At 38.8% G+C, this 21,458-nt stretch overlaps 1 protein-coding gene across 1 annotated transcript; it reads left to right on the forward strand.

Annotated features, from left to right (window-relative positions):
- The first annotated feature begins 283 nt into the window (after positions 1-283).
- On the forward strand, positions 284-17,505 carry LOC120442961 (glutathione hydrolase 5 proenzyme-like). The gene is made up of 13 exons (XM_039620357.1): positions 284-679; positions 9,099-9,226; positions 9,299-9,408; positions 10,813-10,990; positions 11,079-11,239; positions 11,468-11,503; positions 11,739-11,849; positions 11,982-12,112; positions 12,773-12,957; positions 13,064-13,155; positions 15,158-15,264; positions 15,438-15,548; positions 15,635-17,505. Exons 1-13 carry the CDS (start codon positions 662-664, stop codon positions 15,770-15,772), a joined length of 1,506 nt encoding a protein of 501 aa, XP_039476291.1. The 5' UTR covers positions 284-661; the 3' UTR covers positions 15,773-17,505.
- The last annotated feature ends 3,953 nt before the right edge of the window (positions 17,506-21,458 follow it).

Consider the following 21,458-nt stretch of genomic DNA (forward strand, 5'->3'; position numbering starts at 1 on the left):
TTCCTGCTCCTTTTTGAACATGAAAGTTATTTGTAGTTGTGGTTGCTCGTTTTCCTTTTGTTTTGCTTTGTTTGTTTGTCTCTTTTTAATTCTATGTTGTTGTACTTTTTCAACATGTTCAAAATAAAGATTCAATCAATCAATCAAACGTCGTAGCAGCTACCTCTGCTTACCACAAACACACTTCTCCGTTACGTTGTGCCTGTCAGTACCCACACAGCGGATATATGTGCGCAATACCTCTGGGAAATCAACAGGCGGTTAACTGTCAGAGGAAGTGAATTACCGACGTTTACGCAGAGAAGAAAGCAGCGATGCCTGAATCAACCGAGCACGTTGAGGGGGCAAATACGTCTCCCATTTGCCCCCTCAACGAGGACATTGAGGACGAGGACGTTGGGGGGGCAAATACGACTCCTATGTGTCCCCCCAACGAGGACGTTAAGGACGAGGATGTTGAGAGCGCAAAAACGACTCCTATTTGCCCGCCCAAAGTTCTCCGCGTATTAGTAGCAGGTGCAGTTGGTCTAATTGTAGGTGCTCTAGTAGCTGGTCTAGTAGCTGGTTTTAATGGGTATTGGAAGGGTAGAAGTGAGTGTGTCAAGGACCCCAGTGCTAATTGCCCTTTCTCAAAAGCTGCTGTGGCCGCAGACTCCGAGAAATGTTCACAGATTGGACGGTGAGTAACATTTTAAACTTCTGACACATTTTTGTTTTTCATATAACACATAATATTATGCACTGTTCCAAATGCAAACTTTAGTGATAAAAGATCTTTGAGAACTGCGTAACTCGCGTCTCATCGTGGAAGTGTGTGGTTATGTCTCCCCCCCCTCCATATCAATTTACAAAATGACTACTCCTAACTAAATTTCTACTTCTTTACGAAACCAATATGCCATTATATAAAAGGCAAAATTCCACGTGATTCTGTATAATACAGATCAATGAAAAATCGTCTTTCCGTACTAAATGATTTATTGGTCAAAAACGGAGAAAAAGCCTTATTACGTAGAAACTATGATTCTTACAGATGTGTGTGTATTGTCAACAGAAAGTACGGTATAGAGATTAAAAATATCATGCCACATTTGACCTCTGACCTCTTCTTCGAGGTCATTAGATTGATCTGAAGGTTATAATGCTAGTAATGCTATTTAGAACTATTTAAAAGTATGTTTCTTTCTAGTGATGGGAATTCAGACTCTTTTAAGAGAGCTGGTTCTTATGGCTCAGCTCACTGAAAAGAGTCCTCTTTGGCTCCCAAGCGGGTCATCAAATTTTCTTTTTCTGAAAATAACTTATTAACAAAAATAAAGTAAAATCATGTGTAAAAGAAATTAGTATATCAAATGGTTTATGGCTTCATGGCTTATTTTTTTTCAACAAGTAACAATAATAAATTTTAAGGAACAAAAACAAATACCCATCTCTGATTGCATGTATAATATTTCAACTATTTACAGTCAAACGATGGACAGTTACACAACAAAATATACCTTAAAATATGCTAAGCAAAAATTTTAAAAAAGCATAAAGGTAACAGTTTGACTGTTTAATTTTTCAACCTTTCCAGCTGGTTTTCTTTGTATCCGCTGTTGTTTACTCGTGTGTGTGTGTGTGTGTGTGTGTGTAATCAGATCCCATCATTAACTTCAAAGATCCAGATCTAAGACCTGTTTTGTTCCCAATTGAAAAATCACTATTGTTACTGACATCGTCTGTACTGACAACATAGAGGCATATAGGGAATGATATCAGTACAGTATCAGGGTAAAGCGTGTATTGGACATGTTGGTCCAACATGTGGATATCACACTTTGCCTCTCCTAATTTAAACTAGAGATGGACCGATCTGATATTACTTATCGGTATCGGTCCGATACTGACGTAAATTGCTGGATCGGATATCGGTGAGAAATAAAAAATGTAATCCGATCCATTAAATATCAAAAAAGCACCTCACAAAACTTGCGACACGGCGTAACTCGGCTCATAACTGTAGCACGTCGGAGCAGTGCGCTCACGTGATAGAGCGGCTGTGTGTATTTGTAGCCTCACTACCAAACCAGCATTTCATCTCCGAGGAAGTTATCCCAGAGAAGTAAAGCAAGTGTGTAAGTTCATCTCTGAATGTTTGTAAAGCGTACCTACGTTAAGCTTAACAACCGATATATGGAGCGACTGCCTCTTCTCTCGCCCTCCGTCTCCTGCCGCTATGAAACTGCTTAACGATCAGCTGATCGACTTTTCTGTCGCGAGTCCGTCTCTCTTCTTTGTTTTCGGCCCACTTTGCACCAGAAAGAGGAAACCAGCGGCTGAACAACAGCAGCACGTTTAACCTTGATAAGCTGTCGTTAGAATTTATTTAATATTACTTTCTAGACCAGGATCCTTTTCTACGTAGCTGACGGCTGGTAACTGTGCAGGGGCGGATCTAGCAAAGTTTAGCCAGGGGGGCCAATAGGGCATTAACAGGGAGAAGGGGGGCACAAAGACATACTTTTCTTTCTTATTCTCATTTAAAATGTCTAGCTTTTAATAAATAATTATCCGAATCTTACACCCAAAGTTTTAATCTGATGTAAAATGTATAGAAGTCCATTACTGTATATAGTAACTGTTAAGTCTAATATACCCTAGTAAGCTATAGTACTTTTTCCTTTGGGAAGATACCATCTGTGCAGTCTGCAATTCTGTAGAAGAAAGATGTTGAATCTATTTAATTATTCTTGAAAAATAATTTATTTCTGTGCATTTTTTTTCACACTGCATCAAATTAAAGTTGATTACGTTGATTAAGCATCATGAGGTGGAGGGTGGGGGGTGGTTCCCTTTTTTTTTTTTGCTGGGAGTTTGCAACCCTATTAGTTAGGTTGCTTAATATTTCTGCTAAGTACTCTTTAAAATACCAGAATAGGAAGGATGGAGTAGGTTTAAGTTTATTAGATTGATCAGTATTGCTGAACTATGAAATATTTTGGGTGCAGTGTATTTTTTACATACAGGTATAACAGAATAGCTGTATTGTTGTTGTTTATTTAAACTTGAGTATGAACTTATACAAAATGCAGCAAGATATTAAAAAAAACAGTTTTATTGATTAAAAAACACACTATATCGGATTAATATCGGTATCGGCAGATATCCAAATTTATGATATCGGTATCGGACATAAAAAAGTGGTATCGTGCCATCTCTAATTTAAACGCATACTTATGTTGCAGTAAGCTGCAGTACCAACAGTGATATTTTATTTCAAGCCAACATGAAAAGAAATGTTTAAAGATTTTTTGCTGCAGATTGTGAAGAACAATGCATACCATTCAGTCAGTTAAACACTGGAATCAAAAGTGTATCTTATTCGAATGATTACTGGCATATGGGGTGGCTGTAGCTTAGGTAGTAGAGCGGGTCACCTCTTAACCGGTTGTTGGTTCGATCCCAGTCTGATCCAGTCTGCATGCCAAATATCCTTGGGCAAGATACTAACCCCAGGTTGCTCTCTGATGAATCCATCGGAGTGTGAATGTTTGGATGTAAGTTAGGTAGCACTGAAAACCTGGGTGAATGAACAAGTTGTATAAAGCCCTTTGCTAGTAGAAAAGCCATTTACCATATTACTAAAACATTTACATGTAAATGCATATCAGCTAACTAGTATAACCCTTGGTATCAACTTATTTAAGTCACAATTCTAGTATCAAGTCTTCCCAGTCCCCTAAAGAATATCAGCTTACATTCACCATTTTTCTGATTCTGTCATTTCTTTTTTTTTAATTACTCAGCTTTTTCTCATGTAGGGTTCAATTCAGTTAATTTAAACCTTGTAATCTTCAGTCTTATTTAAGCTCTTTTTGCTACTGCTTTTAATATTTTTCTCAGTTTATTTGTTTGAAACAGTATATAATAATTTACTTCCACTGTTTTTTATTTGCAAACACAATGCTACTGTCTTTTCTGCATTTTTTTGTATACAAATTTTTAACTTTCTCACTAATGTATAAGTCTTTGGATCAAAATAAAGTTGGTCCTCCTTATTCACCTAAGTCAGTGCAGGTTCAGTGCAATTACCAAAACCTAACACAGGATTAAATCCTTTCACTTTTAAACTGTTGTTTAAATTGCTTTTCTACTGAAACTGAGCACTCAAAGTGCTTATTTCCATCAGAGAGCTATGTGATCAGCTTCATCTGTCCAGCATCAAACCCTATGCAAACAATCTTGGTGTGATATTTGACATATTTAACTTAGTGGTTAAATACTGAAATGAGGACTTTTCTTTCTGTGAAAGATGGTTAAATTGGGATTCATGCTCTCATTTCCTCCCGCTTGGACGATTACAACTGACCTTACAGTGGTCTCAGTCAGTCCTCTCTGCCCTGTCTCCAGCTTGTCCACAGTCCTGATGCTAGGCTCCTCACAGACACCAAAAAAGTGGATTTATACATTTTAAGATCCTCCTGTTTATCTGGAAATGATCACGTTAATTAAAAAAAAAAAACAACTTTTTGTTTGAGCGTTTTTTTCCCCCATTTTTATTGACAATAACATTTGAACAGAAGACAACAAAAGGAGGACCAACCAAACAAAAAATAAAGAAGGGGGATTAGGCCATAGGTATAAGTTTGATATAAAAAGGTTAGAAGTTGAAAATTATGTACAACTTGGATACATATTATTACCAGAGGTAATATAAAGGAATACCACAAGACTCTAGAGTAATTTCTCAGTAAGAAAACATTTCCATTTCTTCCAGTAGTGCTCACATTTTTCTGAGGACAGTCTCAAGGAGAAGGTTAGTCGCTCCATAACGTGAATTTCGTGTAGTATTTCTGTCCAGTCCGAAACAGTTGGCGGTTCCTCATTCAACCACTTGTGTGTTAAAGCTATTTGGGTGGCCATCTGAAATACCTGTAGCAGGTATCTGTCTTGTTTCTTCAGTCCAATTGGAATGTTGCCTAAGTAAAAGACACTGAAACTCCCCTCAAGATGTAACCCAGTTATCTGCTTGGTTCTTTTGACCACTTCTGTCCAGTAGGGGGCGATTTTAGGACATTGTCCAAAAATATGGAAGTGGCCTACTGAAGTATATCCCAGTGATTCCTGAGATTAGGGACAAAACAGGTTTTAATTTTCTAAAATATATTTTTTGATTTTTCAAAAACATATTTATATATAATTGTTACACAAAGTTTTGGCTGTCTCACCATGTTTTGGTACAATCTCCCAGGTGTAACATTTTTTAATAAGTTATGTTTTTGCTGGAGAAGTGCAAGGTTTTTGTCAACACCGTCAGACACAAAGAAATTGTTTATGCACATATGTTTTCAAAGTAATTATACCACATTTAAAAGTAAGATTGTTTTGGCTTTTTATTATTAGAGTTACAGTCATACATATTTTCAGAAGCTTGTATTTAATCTCTATAAGAAACAATCATATTAAGCAGAATGCAAATTACACATTTATTGAGAAAATTACGTATTTTTATTGGAAGATCATGAGGGAGGAAAATATATGGTTCTCCAAAAGAGAAAAATAAACCAAAACTCCATATTATGGAGTTGACAAGGTGCTGACGGTGGTGACACACTAGTAGAAAACAAGATATTATTTCTTTCAAAATGACCATTAAACCATAACAACCTTTGTAATATCACAAGACACATCATAACAATTCTGTTTTTGCACATGTCAAGTTCTACATTTTAATAGTTCACCAGCAAGTAGCTGCCTGCTACTCCTTGATTCCTAAAGTACTCTGTGGTTGTGTGTTTAGACCCTGCTGTACTTTCTCTCCTTTTGTCTCTCTGTGCTTGTTTCCAAAACCTTCTTTATTTTTCTCTTTTTCACTCTATTTCTCCATCTTTCCCTTTCCTTTATGAGAAACTCTTTCTTCAACTCGGGCTGGCTGTTAAATTTTTCTCTCCTTCTTTTTTGATACTCCCTGTTCCTTCTCTTTCGTTCCTCTACTGACAGGTTCCCCTTTGCTATTCTAGCCTGAAATGTACCATTTTGTAATTACTATAGTTTTTCTGAACCTGATGCTTTTTTACAGATTAAGGATGAATATTCACAACACAATTATGCATTAAGCAATAGAGATGCTATCCGGTCTTTAAGTCTGATGTCATTAGCCGTTTCCAGGTCCAAACTCCGCTGCAGATCCCAAAGTCAAAGGAACTCTGCGGTATCACTGAGAGTTACAAACTGTCCAAGTTCTTTCATCTTTAATAAAATGATCAGTGTGGCTGCTCTACCAGGTGTGACATCCAGGCATCCATGAAAACAGAATATATGAAATTTAACAGAGTTAGAAGTTAGATTGCTCGTTTCCACCTGAACATGATATACCAGCTCTGCTACCACTTCCAACATAAATGAAGACAGAACACTAAACAGCAGTGACTATTGTCAGGTTACTGAAGTTGGGCTAGCTTGTATATAGTGATGTGATACATGATCGCTAGCGACACAGCTATGTTAGCATAATATAAACACAGTGAAGCTGGAGGATGAATGCTAACTTTTTCCCGCTTGATAAAAGTTAACGTTCCCGATGGTTAGGCTGACAGTGATCACTGACTGTTTTTAGGGGCTTGTTTAGATGTAATAGAACAAGATAAAAAGCATTAAAACATTTTAACAGCACAACAGGCTTAATAAACACAGAGTAGTTTAGGCCTGGAAGCAGGATTCATACATCATCACTTAAAGACCAGCTCTCGGGGCACAGCTAGCTCAGTAGATGCCACATGATCGGAAGCTTGAGCGTTCAAATCCAACGAACAGCGGCTATCCTGGATTTGTAGCTGCCCACTGCATCACTGAGTGAATGGGTTAAATGCAGAGGACTAAGCATTTTCCTACAGGATTAATAATGTATACATAAACAATGAGATTCAAGATAAGGCAAATTTGATAGTATTTGACACATCTGTAAAGCAGAAATATCAGTAAAATACACAGGAAGTAATATATCTGAAATATTAGTAAAAAATAACTTAATATAAATGGTGAATAGCACACTTTTGTGGCATTTGTCAACACCATTGGAAAAAAGGGTCAACACCGTCAGACAAAAATCCTGATGGTGTTGACAAAATACCCTACTTTCTCTCATAACACGTTTTTCTGACAGAAGCCATCTTGTTTTTCATCAGTTGCTTATGGCTTCTACAATCTACCTAAATTAAGCTCTTTTTACAAAAAAAAAAAATTAAATCTTGGATTACATCGACTTTGGTGTTGACGGACTATTGTTGTAACACATAGTTTTATCAGAAAAGGTATGCAATAAATGAAATAAAAATAAAAGAAATTATCACAGCAGTGACCTCATGGCATGTGTATCAAACAGGAAGTGGTAAAGGGGTCCTCAGAGTGTGAGCTACCCACAATAATTCCTGATTTTTTTTTGTACTTTTAAAAAAATCTGATGGTGTTGACAAAAACTCTGGACACGATTTTAATCACTTAAAAAATATGTCAAAATAAAATTTAAATTGCATATTTTGATATTATATAAGGTATTGACTTAAATACTTAGTGACGAGAGCCATGATGTTTAATTTTACATTACTTTTAATTTTTTTTCTGTATTTTAATATTATCAAACCTGCTTCTGGACAATGGATTTTTAAGGTACTGGTAATGTATTGCACCATTTAAAATATATATGTATAAAAAAATGCAAAATCATACTTTTTAGTATAAAAATTGCCTTGGTTTGTCTTTTAGGCAGTTGGGTTAACACTTGTATGCATATTTTTAACCACAAAATTGGGTTTTATCTGCCGGACATGTTTTGTCCCTTATCTCAAGAATCACTGATCTACATTTCCTGCAACATTTACCATTTTCAGCATTTTTACTTTGGAGTTCTTTAATCTTAGGTAAATGGTAAAATGGCCTGCATTTAGATAGCGCTTTACTAGTCCCTAAGGACTCCAAAGCGCTTTACATATCCAGTCATCCACCCATTCACACACACATTCACACACTGGTGATGGCAGCTACATTGTAGCCACAGCCACCCTGGGGCGCACTGACAGAGGCGAGGCTGCCGGACACTGGCGCCACCGGGCCCTCTGACCAAAAGGGGTGATTAAAAAACCTCAGAGTTTTGTTTCCAGGTGAACTCTCTCCATGAATCGGAGCTAGAAGTAGTGGCTGTGGTTTTACATATATTAGACCAATCTTCTTCAGATGGATTTATTCCAGCCTCTTTCTCCCATCTGAGTTTAATGTAGGTGGTAGACAGTTTCCTTTCTGTCTGTGTATTGAGTAGGTCATAGAGATTTGTTTTGTCAGTTTCCCTTTACATGCATTTATAAAAATTTGCGCTAATGGCTTTTTTCTCCTTGGACACAATATTTGTATTAAAATGATGTCTTAATTGAAGATATCTAAAGAAGTCACCCCTCTCCAGGTTGTAACTGTCTGACATTTGTTGAAAGGTATCGAAACCTTATTGAGATGATATTTTCCAGTATGCGGTAATACCAAAGTTGCACCAATATTTAAACCTACTATCAGTTTTTGCGGGGGTGAATTCTGTGTAATATGCTGGCCAGCGTAGTATTCTTGCATCACTTTCAAACATTTTGTCTCTAAGTTCCTGGAGCCAGATGCTCAGTGGGACTTTCATGCAGTTGGATACTTTGTTTAAAAGTGACTGTAATAATGGTTTATCCCCGTGAATAGCTGGGAGAGGGACATGAACTTTATCCTGATCTATTTTTTTCCACCTGGCATCACATGTTGGATCACACCATGCTATCAGGACTCTAAGCTGTGCAGCCTTATAATAATTTTCAAGACATTGGAGCATTGGAGAGCCATGCCACCTTCATTTCTAGCTAATTGCAGTGTCTTAGTGATTAGGTTAATTTAATTGTGGGACGTGATTGAGATTAAAATCCAATGAACTGTGCATCCTTAGCACATGCAACAACAAAGACAACACATCGTCGTGTTATTCAGTCATGGCAATTTAATTGTGGGAAACTATAATTTTAATAAAGATTAAAATTAAAGTAATTGTGCACACATGATAACAATAACACTAAAGTGATAACAATGAACTGTTTCAGGGACATTCTTCAGAGAGGCGGCTCTGCAGTAGATGCTGCCATTGCTGCGCTGCTGTGCACCTCCATCATCAACCCACAGTGTGCGGGGATTGGAGGCGGGGTCATATTCACTGTGATGGACAGATCCGGTAACAAGACACCTTCCCTCCTCTTAGCTCAGCCCCGCTGGGGAATAACATAGTAATATGTCATATTTTCAGAGGTAAAGTGAAAATCATCAACTCCAGAGAGACTGTCCCCAGCAACGTGAACTCTGACCTGCTTACGTCGTGTCCTAAAACCACAGAGTGGAGCATGAAGTGGCCGCAAGGTGGGCTGTTTTTCTGCCATAATGCTAATATTTATAATGGTTTAGTCTAATCTGCTCTTGGACTCACATTTATGACAGCTAATTTATTCTGTACAGGTCACTGCTAATGCACACTGTGAGCCATTCCTCTTTCCTCAAGAAAGCAAAACAGAGATATTAAAAAAGAAAAGGAAAAAAGAGATAAAGCAAACCACTACGTAGGGTTTGGCTGTCGGCATTTATTAAAGACAATGAGTCGGTTTCATATGAGTCAGCGTAATCTAGCATAAACACCATGAAACACGTGCTAATTAGTTTCAGAAACAGCCAGAGATACTGAAGTAGTCAGATTTTCCTTCTAACTGGTCTTTCTTCAAATCATGCACAAGATGTAAACACAAAAATGTTAAAGGTGTAGTCAGTTATCTGTAGAGGTATTTTTTTTTTAATTCAGCACTTTAGTCTGCAAGACAAACTCAGGATATTATTTAATTACTCTAAGCAGACTGGACAATCAGCGCTTCCAACTCCAGGCAGTCAACAGCAAACCAGCTAAACAACAGCAGCTGGTTATAAGCTAACATTAAAGCTTTCACAAATAGGAAACTCAAGCCTGCTTGAGTTTCCTATTTATGCTTGCCAGAATGCTGTCCCATCTTAAATTTCCTCACAAGTCCATCTTTATCAGTCATTGTTTCTACATCTTTGGCTAATCTCCACCTGTTCTGTGACAGATTATCTGTCTGTGGAGGTGAAGCTGGAAATCTTGTGAGATCCTGAAGTGGGGCCAGACACACAGGCTGCTGTGGATGCACATGTCCCTGTCTCTTTTGTTGCTGTCAGCAGAGTACAAATGACCTTCCTGCATTACTTCCTGATTGTCTATAGTGTGTTGACTTTGAAGCGAAGCTGTGGATCCATATATAGAATGAGCATAGTCTCTGTTAAGAAGCGTCTTTATACAGCATTTGAGTATGTGATGGACAACAATAAGAACTGGGAGTATTTATTATAGCAGTTCACTTGTGGCAGATATAAAAAAAATAATAAAGAAAACAGAAGTTAGAATATGTGTGAGAAAGATGGATCAAGAAAAGAAAGGGGGCTCCAGACACCATTTATTTATGGGGCCAAGAGTTCTGTGCTACACCCCTGCACACAGGCAGAAAAGTTAGTATAAGATATGCTAAATGCTTCTTTAAGCCAGAAATAGTGTAAATATAGTGAAATAAACTAAAAGTTAGAGTAGGATGCAAAATGTTATTTATATGTATGTTAGTTAGTTTATATGTTATTTCCAAAGCACCAAATTATAACAAATGTCATCTCAGATCATTAAAGGTCGGGACCTTACAGTTTACTCAAAACACGAGCAAATGTATGTGTGACTTTCCAGCACTGACTATCCATTATCTATCTAACCAGATAGCAGATGGATTGGGGTTCCTGGGGAAATTCGAGGTTATGAAGCGGCACACCGGCTTTATGGGAAGTTGCCATGGGCCGACCTCTTTCAGCCGACCATCAAATTAGCCAGAGAAGGATTCCCTATTCCTTACTACCAAGGTCAACACATCCCACGCATTGGTAACACGTCACTACGGTATGAAAAACACCCACAATGTGATTTCATAAATACAAAGAGCAAACAATGAATGTTTCAGCTTTATTTCACTGTCTTTGTCTTTTAGGGAGCTATATTTAGATAAAAATGGGAACCTGCTTAAGACTGGTGATACTGTGAAATTTGAGAAACTGGCTGACACTTTGGAGATGATCGCAAACGAGGGACCAGATGTGTTTTACAAAGGAACAATAGCAAAGAATTTAATCAGTGACATACAGGATGCAGGTATTATCAGACGGGATTCATCCTGCTCTCTTTTCCGACAATTTTCTATGTCTGCCAGGCACAATGATCTAATTACAAATTAACAAATCGATTGGTTCTATAAAAATCTGTCATGATCCCTCACAGGCTACACTGTGATCTGTCTGGATCCTTTCAAACTCTTGATTATGAAATGCATTGGGTTCATTTTTGCTCAGCAGAATCATTTGTTTCACTGTTTTTGCTCAGGTGGAACACTCACACTGAAGGACTTGGCATCGTATCAAGCTAATGCAGGGGTGTCAAACTCCAGGCCTTGAGGGCCGGTGTCCTGCAGGTTTTGGATCCCACCCTGTGTCAACACACCTGAATCAAATGATTAGTTCATTACCAGGCCTCTGGAGAACTGCAAGACATGTTGAAGAGGTAATTTAGACATTTAAATCAGCTGTGTTGGTTCAAGGACACATCTAAAACCTGCAGGGACACCGGCCCTCGAGGCCTGGATTCCGACACCCCTGAGCTAATGTGACTGATGCGTGGAATATTTCTTTGGGAGAGTACTGGATGTACTTCCCTCTGCCCCCTTCAGGAGGAGCCATCCTCAGCCTCATCCTCAACATCATGAAAGGTTCCTGATTGTTGCTTCTAGCATGTAGAGTTTGTTTCATATAAGAAAATGATCCTTATCAATCTTTACAAATGTGATACACTAAGAATCGATGTTTTAAATAAAAGAAATAACAATTATTTATATTTTCAGGATACAAAATGAATTCAGAACCTAAGACGACTGATGAAAAGATTTTGTTTTATCACCGTTATATTGAAGCTTTAAAATTTGCCAATGGATTAAAGAAACATATCCGAGATCCAAACTTCAGCTCAGACAAAGTAAGTACCTCAAAATCCTACAGATTTGCAAGTGCTTTGTTGCATATAGTATGATTCTATTTAAGTGACTAAACGGAGCAATACCACATGAGTCTCTGCTCTGCCTAAACTCACTGCTCCACCTACGCCTGCAGCTCATCCACAAACCACATCCCACCACAGTCAGTTTATGCACATTGATAATGAGTTGTGGTCTGAAGTTTTTTGGGTTTTTTTTGTTTTTTTGTTTGTTTGTAATATCTCTGAGCATTGCACAGTCGGACTTTGGGTTAATTTGCTGCGGTGAGATTGTGACTTTTGTGTTAATGATCAGTTTATCAAGGGCAATTGCATATCACTGCGTGGCTGCTACTTACCCTTTAGGTTCTTATAGAAGCACTGAGGATGTACTTATTATTTTACTGCATAGAGTACTCTAAAAAAATTCTTTGTGTCTCAGCTTTTCCCAGTAACTCTGCATCTTCATTTCAGCACAATTCTGAGCAGTGATGTAACTTATAAAATGTATAAGTATAAATAAAAGTTTTAAAAGCAGATAAACCAAAATTAGTATTATTTTAGTATGTATTTAGTATATATTGTTATTAATATTATGATTATTTTTAGTATTTATCAATTTTGTGTAATGTGGTGTTTTCCGATGCTCTGTATTTCACACAGACAGCAAAGAATTTGACAGAGGATAGCTTTGCCAACCACATACGGAGCTTGATCAGCAGCGACAAGACTCATGATCCCCAGTATTACGGCAAAAACTCGTATCTGGACAGCATCGGCACCACACATTTATCTGTGCTGGCTGCAGATGGATCTGCCGTGTCTGTCACCAGCAGCATCAACGACGAGTCAGTACCTGCATCATTCTGTTTCACTGTTAGAAACCAGCTGACTTTTCCACAACACAGTGTCACAGGGTTTAGACCTAGTTCATTTAATGTTAATTCTTTACAGATTTGGGTCCAATGTCCTCTCTTCAAGCACTGGAATCATCCTCAACAACCAGCTGAATGACTTCTGTGGTAGAGCTGATAACATCTTTCATGGTAAAGGATCAGCAGGATTCCTTCTAAATTTAATATTTATTAACAAATATTCTGGACCTCAGTTCTGATTTGTATAGTGCTAATTTGCAATTTTAATTAATCGTCTAAACTAATGTGTTAAGCATGGTTAATATAACATATACTTGGTAAATATGCATGTTTGTACGTATTAGCATGTCACAATATAAGAAATTTGAAAGAAAATATAACAACACCTGCACCATGAATTATTAATCTAATAGTACCAAAAAAAGCACCATTGGGGAAATTAGAGGAGAAAATGTCATTTCATAGTTCATTGTGGCGCATCATGTTTTGTTTATCAAGAAAATGGTCAAAAAAACTGCCAAACAGAAGCACATCAGGTAAATTTGAATTAAAATGGCATTTTCAATTTAATGCCATAGCCTGCTGAAATGTTCTGAATGTTTAAGAACAGGCACAGTTGAGCTCTGAGTGAACTTCTATAAACACAAATCACATAAGCTCTCTAAATCTGTCCTGTCTTCCTCACCTCACTCTTCAGCTGGTCACAGCAGATGACTGCCCCTCTCTGAGCCTGGTGCTGTTGGAGGTTTCTTGCTGTTAAAAGTGAGTTTTTCCTTCCCTGTGTCACCAAGTACTTGCTCATAAGGGGCTCATCTTAGTGTTGGGCTTTGTCTCCATTGAAGGGGGTTAACCTTAGAGATGGACCGATCTGATATTGCGTATCGGTCCGATACTGACCTAAATTACTGGATCGGATATCGGAGTGAAATAAAAAATGTAATCCGATCCATTAAATATCACAAAAGCACCTCACAAAACTTGCGACGTAGCGTAACCCAGCTCATGACCTTATAGAACATCAGAGCAGTATGCGTCACGTGATAGAGCGGCTGTAGTGTGCGACACCTGTCGGCAGTCTGGATGAGCATTTGGAGCCTCGCTACGTGCTTTCAAACCAGCATTTCATCTCACAGAAAGCTATCCCAGAGAAGTAAAGCAAGTGTATAAGTTCACATCTGAATGTTTGTAAAGCATTCCCACGTTAAGCTTAACAACCGATATATGGAGCAACTGCCTCTCATTCTCTCCCTCTCCTTTTGCTACTTCAATCGTGAAACTGATCAATGATCATCTGATCGTATGTCCTGCTGCAGGCCGTCTCTCTTGTTTGTTTATCGCCCACTTTACGCCAGAAAGAGGAAATAATAATCAGCAGCAGCTGGTTTAAACTTGAGAAGCTGTTGTTAAAATGTATTTAATATTACTTTTTATACCAGGATCCTTTCCTACGCAGCTGACAGCTGGTAACCGTGCAGGGGCGGGTCTAGCAAAGTTTTGCCAGAGGGCCAGGTAGGGCATTAACAGGGAAAGGGGGGCACAAAGAAATATTTTCTTTCTTATTCTCATGTCTAGTTTAAAGAAAAATTATCTGAATCTTACAACAAAATTTTTCATCTGATGCAAAATGTATAGAAATCCATTATTGTATATAGTAACTATTAAGTCTAATAAATACCCTAGTAATAGTAGTGCCTACAGTAGTTTTTCCTTTGGAAAGGTACCATCTGTACAGTCTGCAATACTGTTGAAGAAAGATGTTGAATCTATTTAATTATTGTAGAAATATAATTGATTCCTGTGCATTTGTTTTACACGTGCATTAAATTAAAGTCGATTAAGCATCATCAGGTGGAGGGTGTGGGGTGGTTCCCTATTTTTTTTTCTTTTACTGAGAATTGGCAACCCTATTAGTTAGGTTCTTTAATATTTCTGCTAAGTACTTTTTAAAATATCAGAATAGGGAGGATGATGTACAGTAGGTTCATGTTTATTAGACTGATCAGTATTGCTGAACTATGAAGTATTTTGGGTGCAGTGCATTTTTTTTTTTTTTTTGCATACAGGTATAACAGAATAGCTTTGGCTTGAACTTCTCATCATTCACAGAGATTCATGGAGACATTTTAGACTGTAGTTTTGTCCTGCTATTCAAGGTCTTTGTTGTATTTCTCAGGGGAGCGGCCTCCCTCCAATATGGCCCCATCTGTGCTGAAGTCTCCGTCGAAGACGCTGGTGATTGGAGGGTCTGGTTCTGAAATGATTCCACCAGCAGTGGCCTCAGTACGTATGCATGGTAAACACACAAAAGTGCCATTACATATGAAATAAGATATATTGATGCGGACTGATGCCCGTCTTTGCTGTTAAAGCTTGGCCCATAGTAACAAGATTCTTCACCCTAATTTATCCTGTAATCATCACTTTCTCATCTCATTTTTTTTTTTCTTGTCAAGGCGCTCATGAACCACCTTTGGTTTGGAAAGAGCCTTAAGGAGGCAATTGATACTCTGGTTGTTCTTGTAGACTCTAAAAGTGAAGTAAAACTTGAATCCAAGCTTGAAAAGGTAATTTATTCAGTTTATTTAAATGAAACATTAATAACTTCTATTTCTCTTGTTCCATCTGAGTCTCTCTCCTCTTTGCTCTGCAGGATGTAGTTGATGGTCTTGAAGCTAAGGGACATAAAATAGCAAAATTCTACAACACAGTTAATGCTGTGGAAAAGGCGGGCAGCTGTATCTCTGCATGGTCTGATGAAAGGAAAAAAGGCAAAGCAGCTGGTTACTGAGACCAAGAGTCAGTGATGTTAGTTATACAGCGTGGTCTTAAGGTTATGATAGCAGAGGTGTAGGTTTTAATGTTTTCAGAAATCTCTCAGTCAGAACATGGTATATTATGTTTAAGTGGAAACTAGCGAGCTAACTCCCTGCTAACTTCTAACTCTGTTAAATTTCATAAATTCTGTTTTCATGGATGTTAAACTTAAATGTTACACCTGGCTGATCATTTTATTAAAGATGAAAGAATTTAGACAGTTTGTAACTCTCAATGATGCCACAGTGTTCGTTTGAGTTTGGGACCCAGAAACGGTTAATGACGTCAAACTTAAAGACCTGATAACTATTTCAAACTATTTACAGAACACTAATAGGAAAGGGTGGTTTTGTTTTTTGTTTTTTTTAATTTTTGCTCACAAGCGGAGAGTGCTTTTGAGCATTTACTAAGTTTTTACTGTTTCTTCTCGCAGTAAACATAAACAACGATAGTATTCAGGAAAAAACATTAAATATATTTTTTATCATGACTCTAGTTTTACGTGGCCTTTCAACACACTTTTAACACAAAAGTGGAGACTCTGGGTTGTCTTGGGTTGTTGCTATGTCATCTTAAATTGGTCCTGTGATTGGTTTAGCATGGCTATTTTTCCTCAGCAAATCAGCAGCACTTGTGCGATTGTTTCACCCTGAAGACAGCTTCAACCGTCTGAGTGTTGAAAAATAGTAACGCGTCCGCACCGTATTTTCTTGTTAGTAAGGGTAACTGCGTTGTAAAGACAGAAATAGTAATTAGATTACTAGTTACTGATAAAAGTACTTTTAACGCCGTTATTTACGTCACTGCTCATGTGTCTAAAAAAAGTTTGTAATATTGAAAACATAATGCGATGATCGGATTATTTAAATCCCAAATTTAATGCAAAAATAGTGCAAAGACAGCACTGTAAAAACTAGAATGTTTTTGAAAAATGTTAGGGATTGATATATCTGCCTCAATTTTATACAATCAATATGACCTTTTAAATATTTGTTCATCATAAATCATAGAATATAAAATATGAAGCCTATGACTATGTTTCTTCAACCTGCATCAGGCCAGCAGGAAGAGACTGACTGCAGAAATCTTTGGTTATATAAAAGATTGCTGGAAAAAGAGCTACAGACTTCATGTTCCATTCCACCAGTAAACAATTCATATTTTCAAGTCTCATCAAATTCATGTTTACTTTGTAAATTTTAGCCCACTGGATTGTCCAGAATTGAGAGAAAGTAGGGTACACTTTAGGGCAGCCCTAAGTTATTTATCAATTGATTTGTAGTTTAAACAAAAAAAACAAAAACATTAGGAGTCCAACTACACAAGTGCAGTTACTGTTACAGGCATGTCAGCATCAACAAAGCTAGATCTCACAGACTGTTGGAGCTAAATAGAAAGGTCAGGTCAGTTTTTTATCTGAACATTATAAGCCACATTTAAATGCTTTTCAATATTAGTTTTTTTTTCTTCATTTTGCATATTAAGATTTTTTGCACAGTTCATCCTGCTATTGTTTTGCTGTTATAAAGTGTGGGTAATTCTGCTGATGTGCTCAGGATAAAAGTTAATCAGAAAAGGAGTTTGAAAAGCAACAGTTTTGTTTTTTATAGCTGTTTAATGTGTTTTGACTGATAGGAATAGATTACCTGGACTTGAACTGAAAATGTTTTATTTTCAAACTGTCAGTTTTGTGTACAATAAATTCATTTCTTCAGTGTTTAATGTCTGCCTTGTTTTCATTATTGGATTACATCCAAGCTGGCCTTTGGAAATCACGAGTCAGAAACTTTATGTTCTACAGAAGAGACAGAAGCTTATAGAAAACAATTGCTTTGAAAACACACAGGTCACGTGATTATGACAAAATCTGAAGTTTTGGTGCTCTTCACCCCAGCTCCAACAGGTGGCATACCTGCTGCTTCAAGGTTCTGCCAGGCACCAGAATTCACATTTTTATCAACCGGAGTGATTTGTAATAAAGATTTGTTTTAGATACTACCGCTTTAATTTATTAAATGTGCATGTGTAAAGAAAACGATACCCTCTCTCTGACTTGAATTTAAAGTGTAATCAAATAAATATTATATAAATAAATATTCTACTTGAATAATTACTGGCATACAAATGGGACAAGGCAAGACACTGCTGGGTGAGCTCATATATGCACTTGTATAAGCAGAGAAAGAGTGGCACACCGAGCTGGAAACTTAAAAATTTCTCATTAAAATATCTTCCTCACTATAACCGTTTATTCACATACTGTGATAAAAAAAATAAAGCAGACAGAGCTGAAAACCAACTGTAAACCTGTGTGGTTATTACAGTAAATGTAGTAATGTTACCCAGAGATATATTTGGGGGCTCACTTGTGAGGGATGGCGAGGATAACCCATCCCACGTCCACAGCCAAAGAACTGAGCAAGAGAGAGGTGGTTTAGTGCAGCTCGAACTAGCCATTGTATCTCTACCCAGAAAGCCAGTTAGCGGCTAGCTGACTAAGCTATCAGAGTTAGCTCCAATGACGGACACAAGTTATAGCAAGGACTGCATAGCAAAAAAGACTTTAGACAGGCAAGGCTGCTTGTGACATTATCCACTCTGCTATAGCCTGATTATAGACTCAGCACCCGAGTGCCTTCATTGCTATGTATGGGTGACTTCAACCATGTCACCTTTGGCTACACTGCTAACTTTCACAGAGGAAGAGAAATGTAGACGTACTGTATGCTAATGTTAAAAACGCATACAGTTCCTCTTCCTTCCCCCGACTGGTACGCCATGTTCCAGAATTACAGGCCTGTGGCAGTGACTTACACGTCATGAAGACATTGGAAAGATTCATCCATGACCAGCTCCAGCCTATTGTCATGCCACAACAAGATCCCCTTCAGTTCCCCCACCAGCCCCGGCTTGAAGCTGAGGACACCATCATATACCTGCTCAATCGTGTCTACGCCCATCTGGACCAGCTCTCTACCCTCTACACAACAGACTTCAGCCACTGCACAGAGACCTGCCATCTTCAGAAGTTTTCTGATCACTCTGCGGTGGTTGGATACATGGGTGATGAGAGGGAGGCTGTGATTGTTCGCACTAAAGTAAAAACCACCATCACTTCATGTGGATACCCCTTCGGTGCCAGCTGCGATCTCAAGGCTGGAGCTGAACAACAACACCTTGAGAACGACTGTGTTTAGACTGTTCTTCCCATCCTATGCAAGGCCACCTGGGTTGGCTGGAAGACTGTTTACTTAGCCTGGCAGGGCGAAGGACACTGTCTTAGCTGAACTCTGGACACATACACACACATGCACACAGACATATATATGTTGTCCCCTTAAACAGGGGAAATAGTAAGGAGAGATGAAAGAACGGCACAGACACGCAGCTCTCACTCTTACTCGTCTGTATTGGAGTGAGAGTGAGGAGGAGGCACGCGAACCCACCTACTGGAGCCCTGAGGCATTAACAATGGATCAACGCACAATCAACCCAGGCAAAACTTTCACTACTTATCTCCCTCTATATTCTATATTCTATTTGAAAACAAAGCCAAAACAACAAATAACAAAATAATAAAGGCATCACACGAAATGTAAGGAACAGAGATGTACAACTTCAAAACTAATCAAATTTATGATCCACCACATATACACATGCAGATGTACACTCATCCCCCTTCCCCCTCCAAATGCCTTCGACGCTTATTCCCCTCCGATGCTGACGGTGGATCAAGGACCAGCGCATATGCTGTAGACCCGGATGTACTGTCATCTGTACATTGGCTGTCTCTCACCCTTTACCCACCCCTGCTGCTTGTCATGTGTTTCTTTGGTGTATTAAGAGTTTTTTCATGTGCTATGTGCAGAGGTGTTTTTTTTTCTGTTCTCAAACTGATCTCCCTATTGGAGCTCAGTCTGGGGGGAGTTATTTTTTTCTCCTTATTTTTCCTCATGTAAATGGCCTGTATTTGTTTAGCGCTTTACTAGTCCCCAAGGACCCCAAAGTGCTTTACACATTCAGTCATCCACCCATTCACACACTGGTGATGGCAAGCTACATTGTAGCCACAGCCACCCTGGGGCACACTGACAGAGGCGAGGCTGCCGGACACTGGTGCCACCGGGCCCTCTGACCACCACCAGTAGGCAACGGGTGAAGTTGCCCAAGGACACAACGACCAAGACTGTCCAAGCCGGGGCTAGAACCGGCAACCTTCCGGTTAGAAGGCGAACTCCCAACTCTTGAGCCACGATTGCCCATGTGGTGCATTTTCCATTGTTATACCTCTCTGACCTGTGATGTTTTTGTGTAATGTATGTATGGTCGGAGGGTAAGATGGCGCCGCCATTGCGTGCAATAGGTCGGCAGCCTTAACATGAAATTTCCCATTCGTGGGACTAATAAAGGTATATCTTATCTTATTGAGTCCTTTGTCACATGGTGCAAGCAGAATCCTTTGCAGCTCAGTGTGACAAAGACCAAAGAATTGATTGTAGGGGTCCTCAGGAAGTACAAACTGGCCTCCAACCTGCTGCTGACCTTCTACTGCTCGTCCATTGAGAGCCCGCTGACATACTGCATGTTATGACAGTCGCACTAAGGCGGACAGCGTAGTAGTCAAGGCAACACATAAGATGATCTGTGGCCCTTTCCCCTCCCTGATGGACATCTATTCCTTCTGCTGCCTCAACAGAGCAACAAACATTATCAAGGACAGCTCCCACCTTGGTTTTGACCTGTTCAACCTGCTTCTCTCAAGAAAGTGCTACAGGTGCATCAGTACAAAGACTGACAGGCTCAAAAATAGTTTCTTCCCACTAACACATTCACTAACTTCTTCTCTTTGGCTCTGACAGAGGCGGTCGCATCTCTCTCCCTCTTCCTCATCTTATCTTTCCTGCTTTATCTTTATGTCCTTGTCTAGTTTCGTCTACCTTTAACCCTCAGAGAGTCTCTCATTCTTGTTCTATAAAACCTAAAGATGGGCTCTGAGGACATGTAGATTGGCTGTAAAATTGGATGCAGCTCATTTGCACTAAACCCAAACAACCACCATTTCTCTCATCTAACTACCCAAGTTGCTGCTAGAAGGCTGAGGCTGGCTGAAAACAACAAATTCTTCTCCCTTATAACAAGACTGTGTTATGACTCTCTGCAATACACCTTTCAAGGCCACCAAGGTTGGCTGTAGGAGAGTATCACTTCCTGTTCCTGCTCAAAAGCAGTGGAGCTTTTGAGTAACTTATCTGCTTAGCAATTTAATTAAAAATTTTTACATTCTTTTTTCATAGTATAATCTTTATGTGCTTCATCCAAAGCACACTTTCTGTGTACTCACTACCTAATTTATAGCCAAAGTATTCACTCACTGTGTCTTTACTGTTTCTCCAGCTTAGCTTAGCTCGTAGCCAACTCGCTAATAGCATGGCCTCTGCACCTGTCCCTCCTGCACTTTCCTGCTCATTGTGTCATATGTTTCGTTACTCCTCGGCCTCCTTTAGCAGTAATGATACTTGTAACAAATGTAGCATATTAGCGTAGACCCTGCTAGCTGTTCCCCCACAGACCCCAAGCAGCTGGGGTAAGAGGGCGGCTGGGTGACGGTGAGGAGGAAGCATAGTCTTAAACAGAAGCCCCAGGTACACCACCAACCTGTT

Source organism: Oreochromis aureus, linkage group 12, assembly GCF_013358895.1.
Source record: "Oreochromis aureus strain Israel breed Guangdong linkage group 12, ZZ_aureus, whole genome shotgun sequence".
In the NCBI taxonomy this organism is placed as follows: Eukaryota; Metazoa; Chordata; class Actinopteri; order Cichliformes; family Cichlidae; genus Oreochromis; species Oreochromis aureus.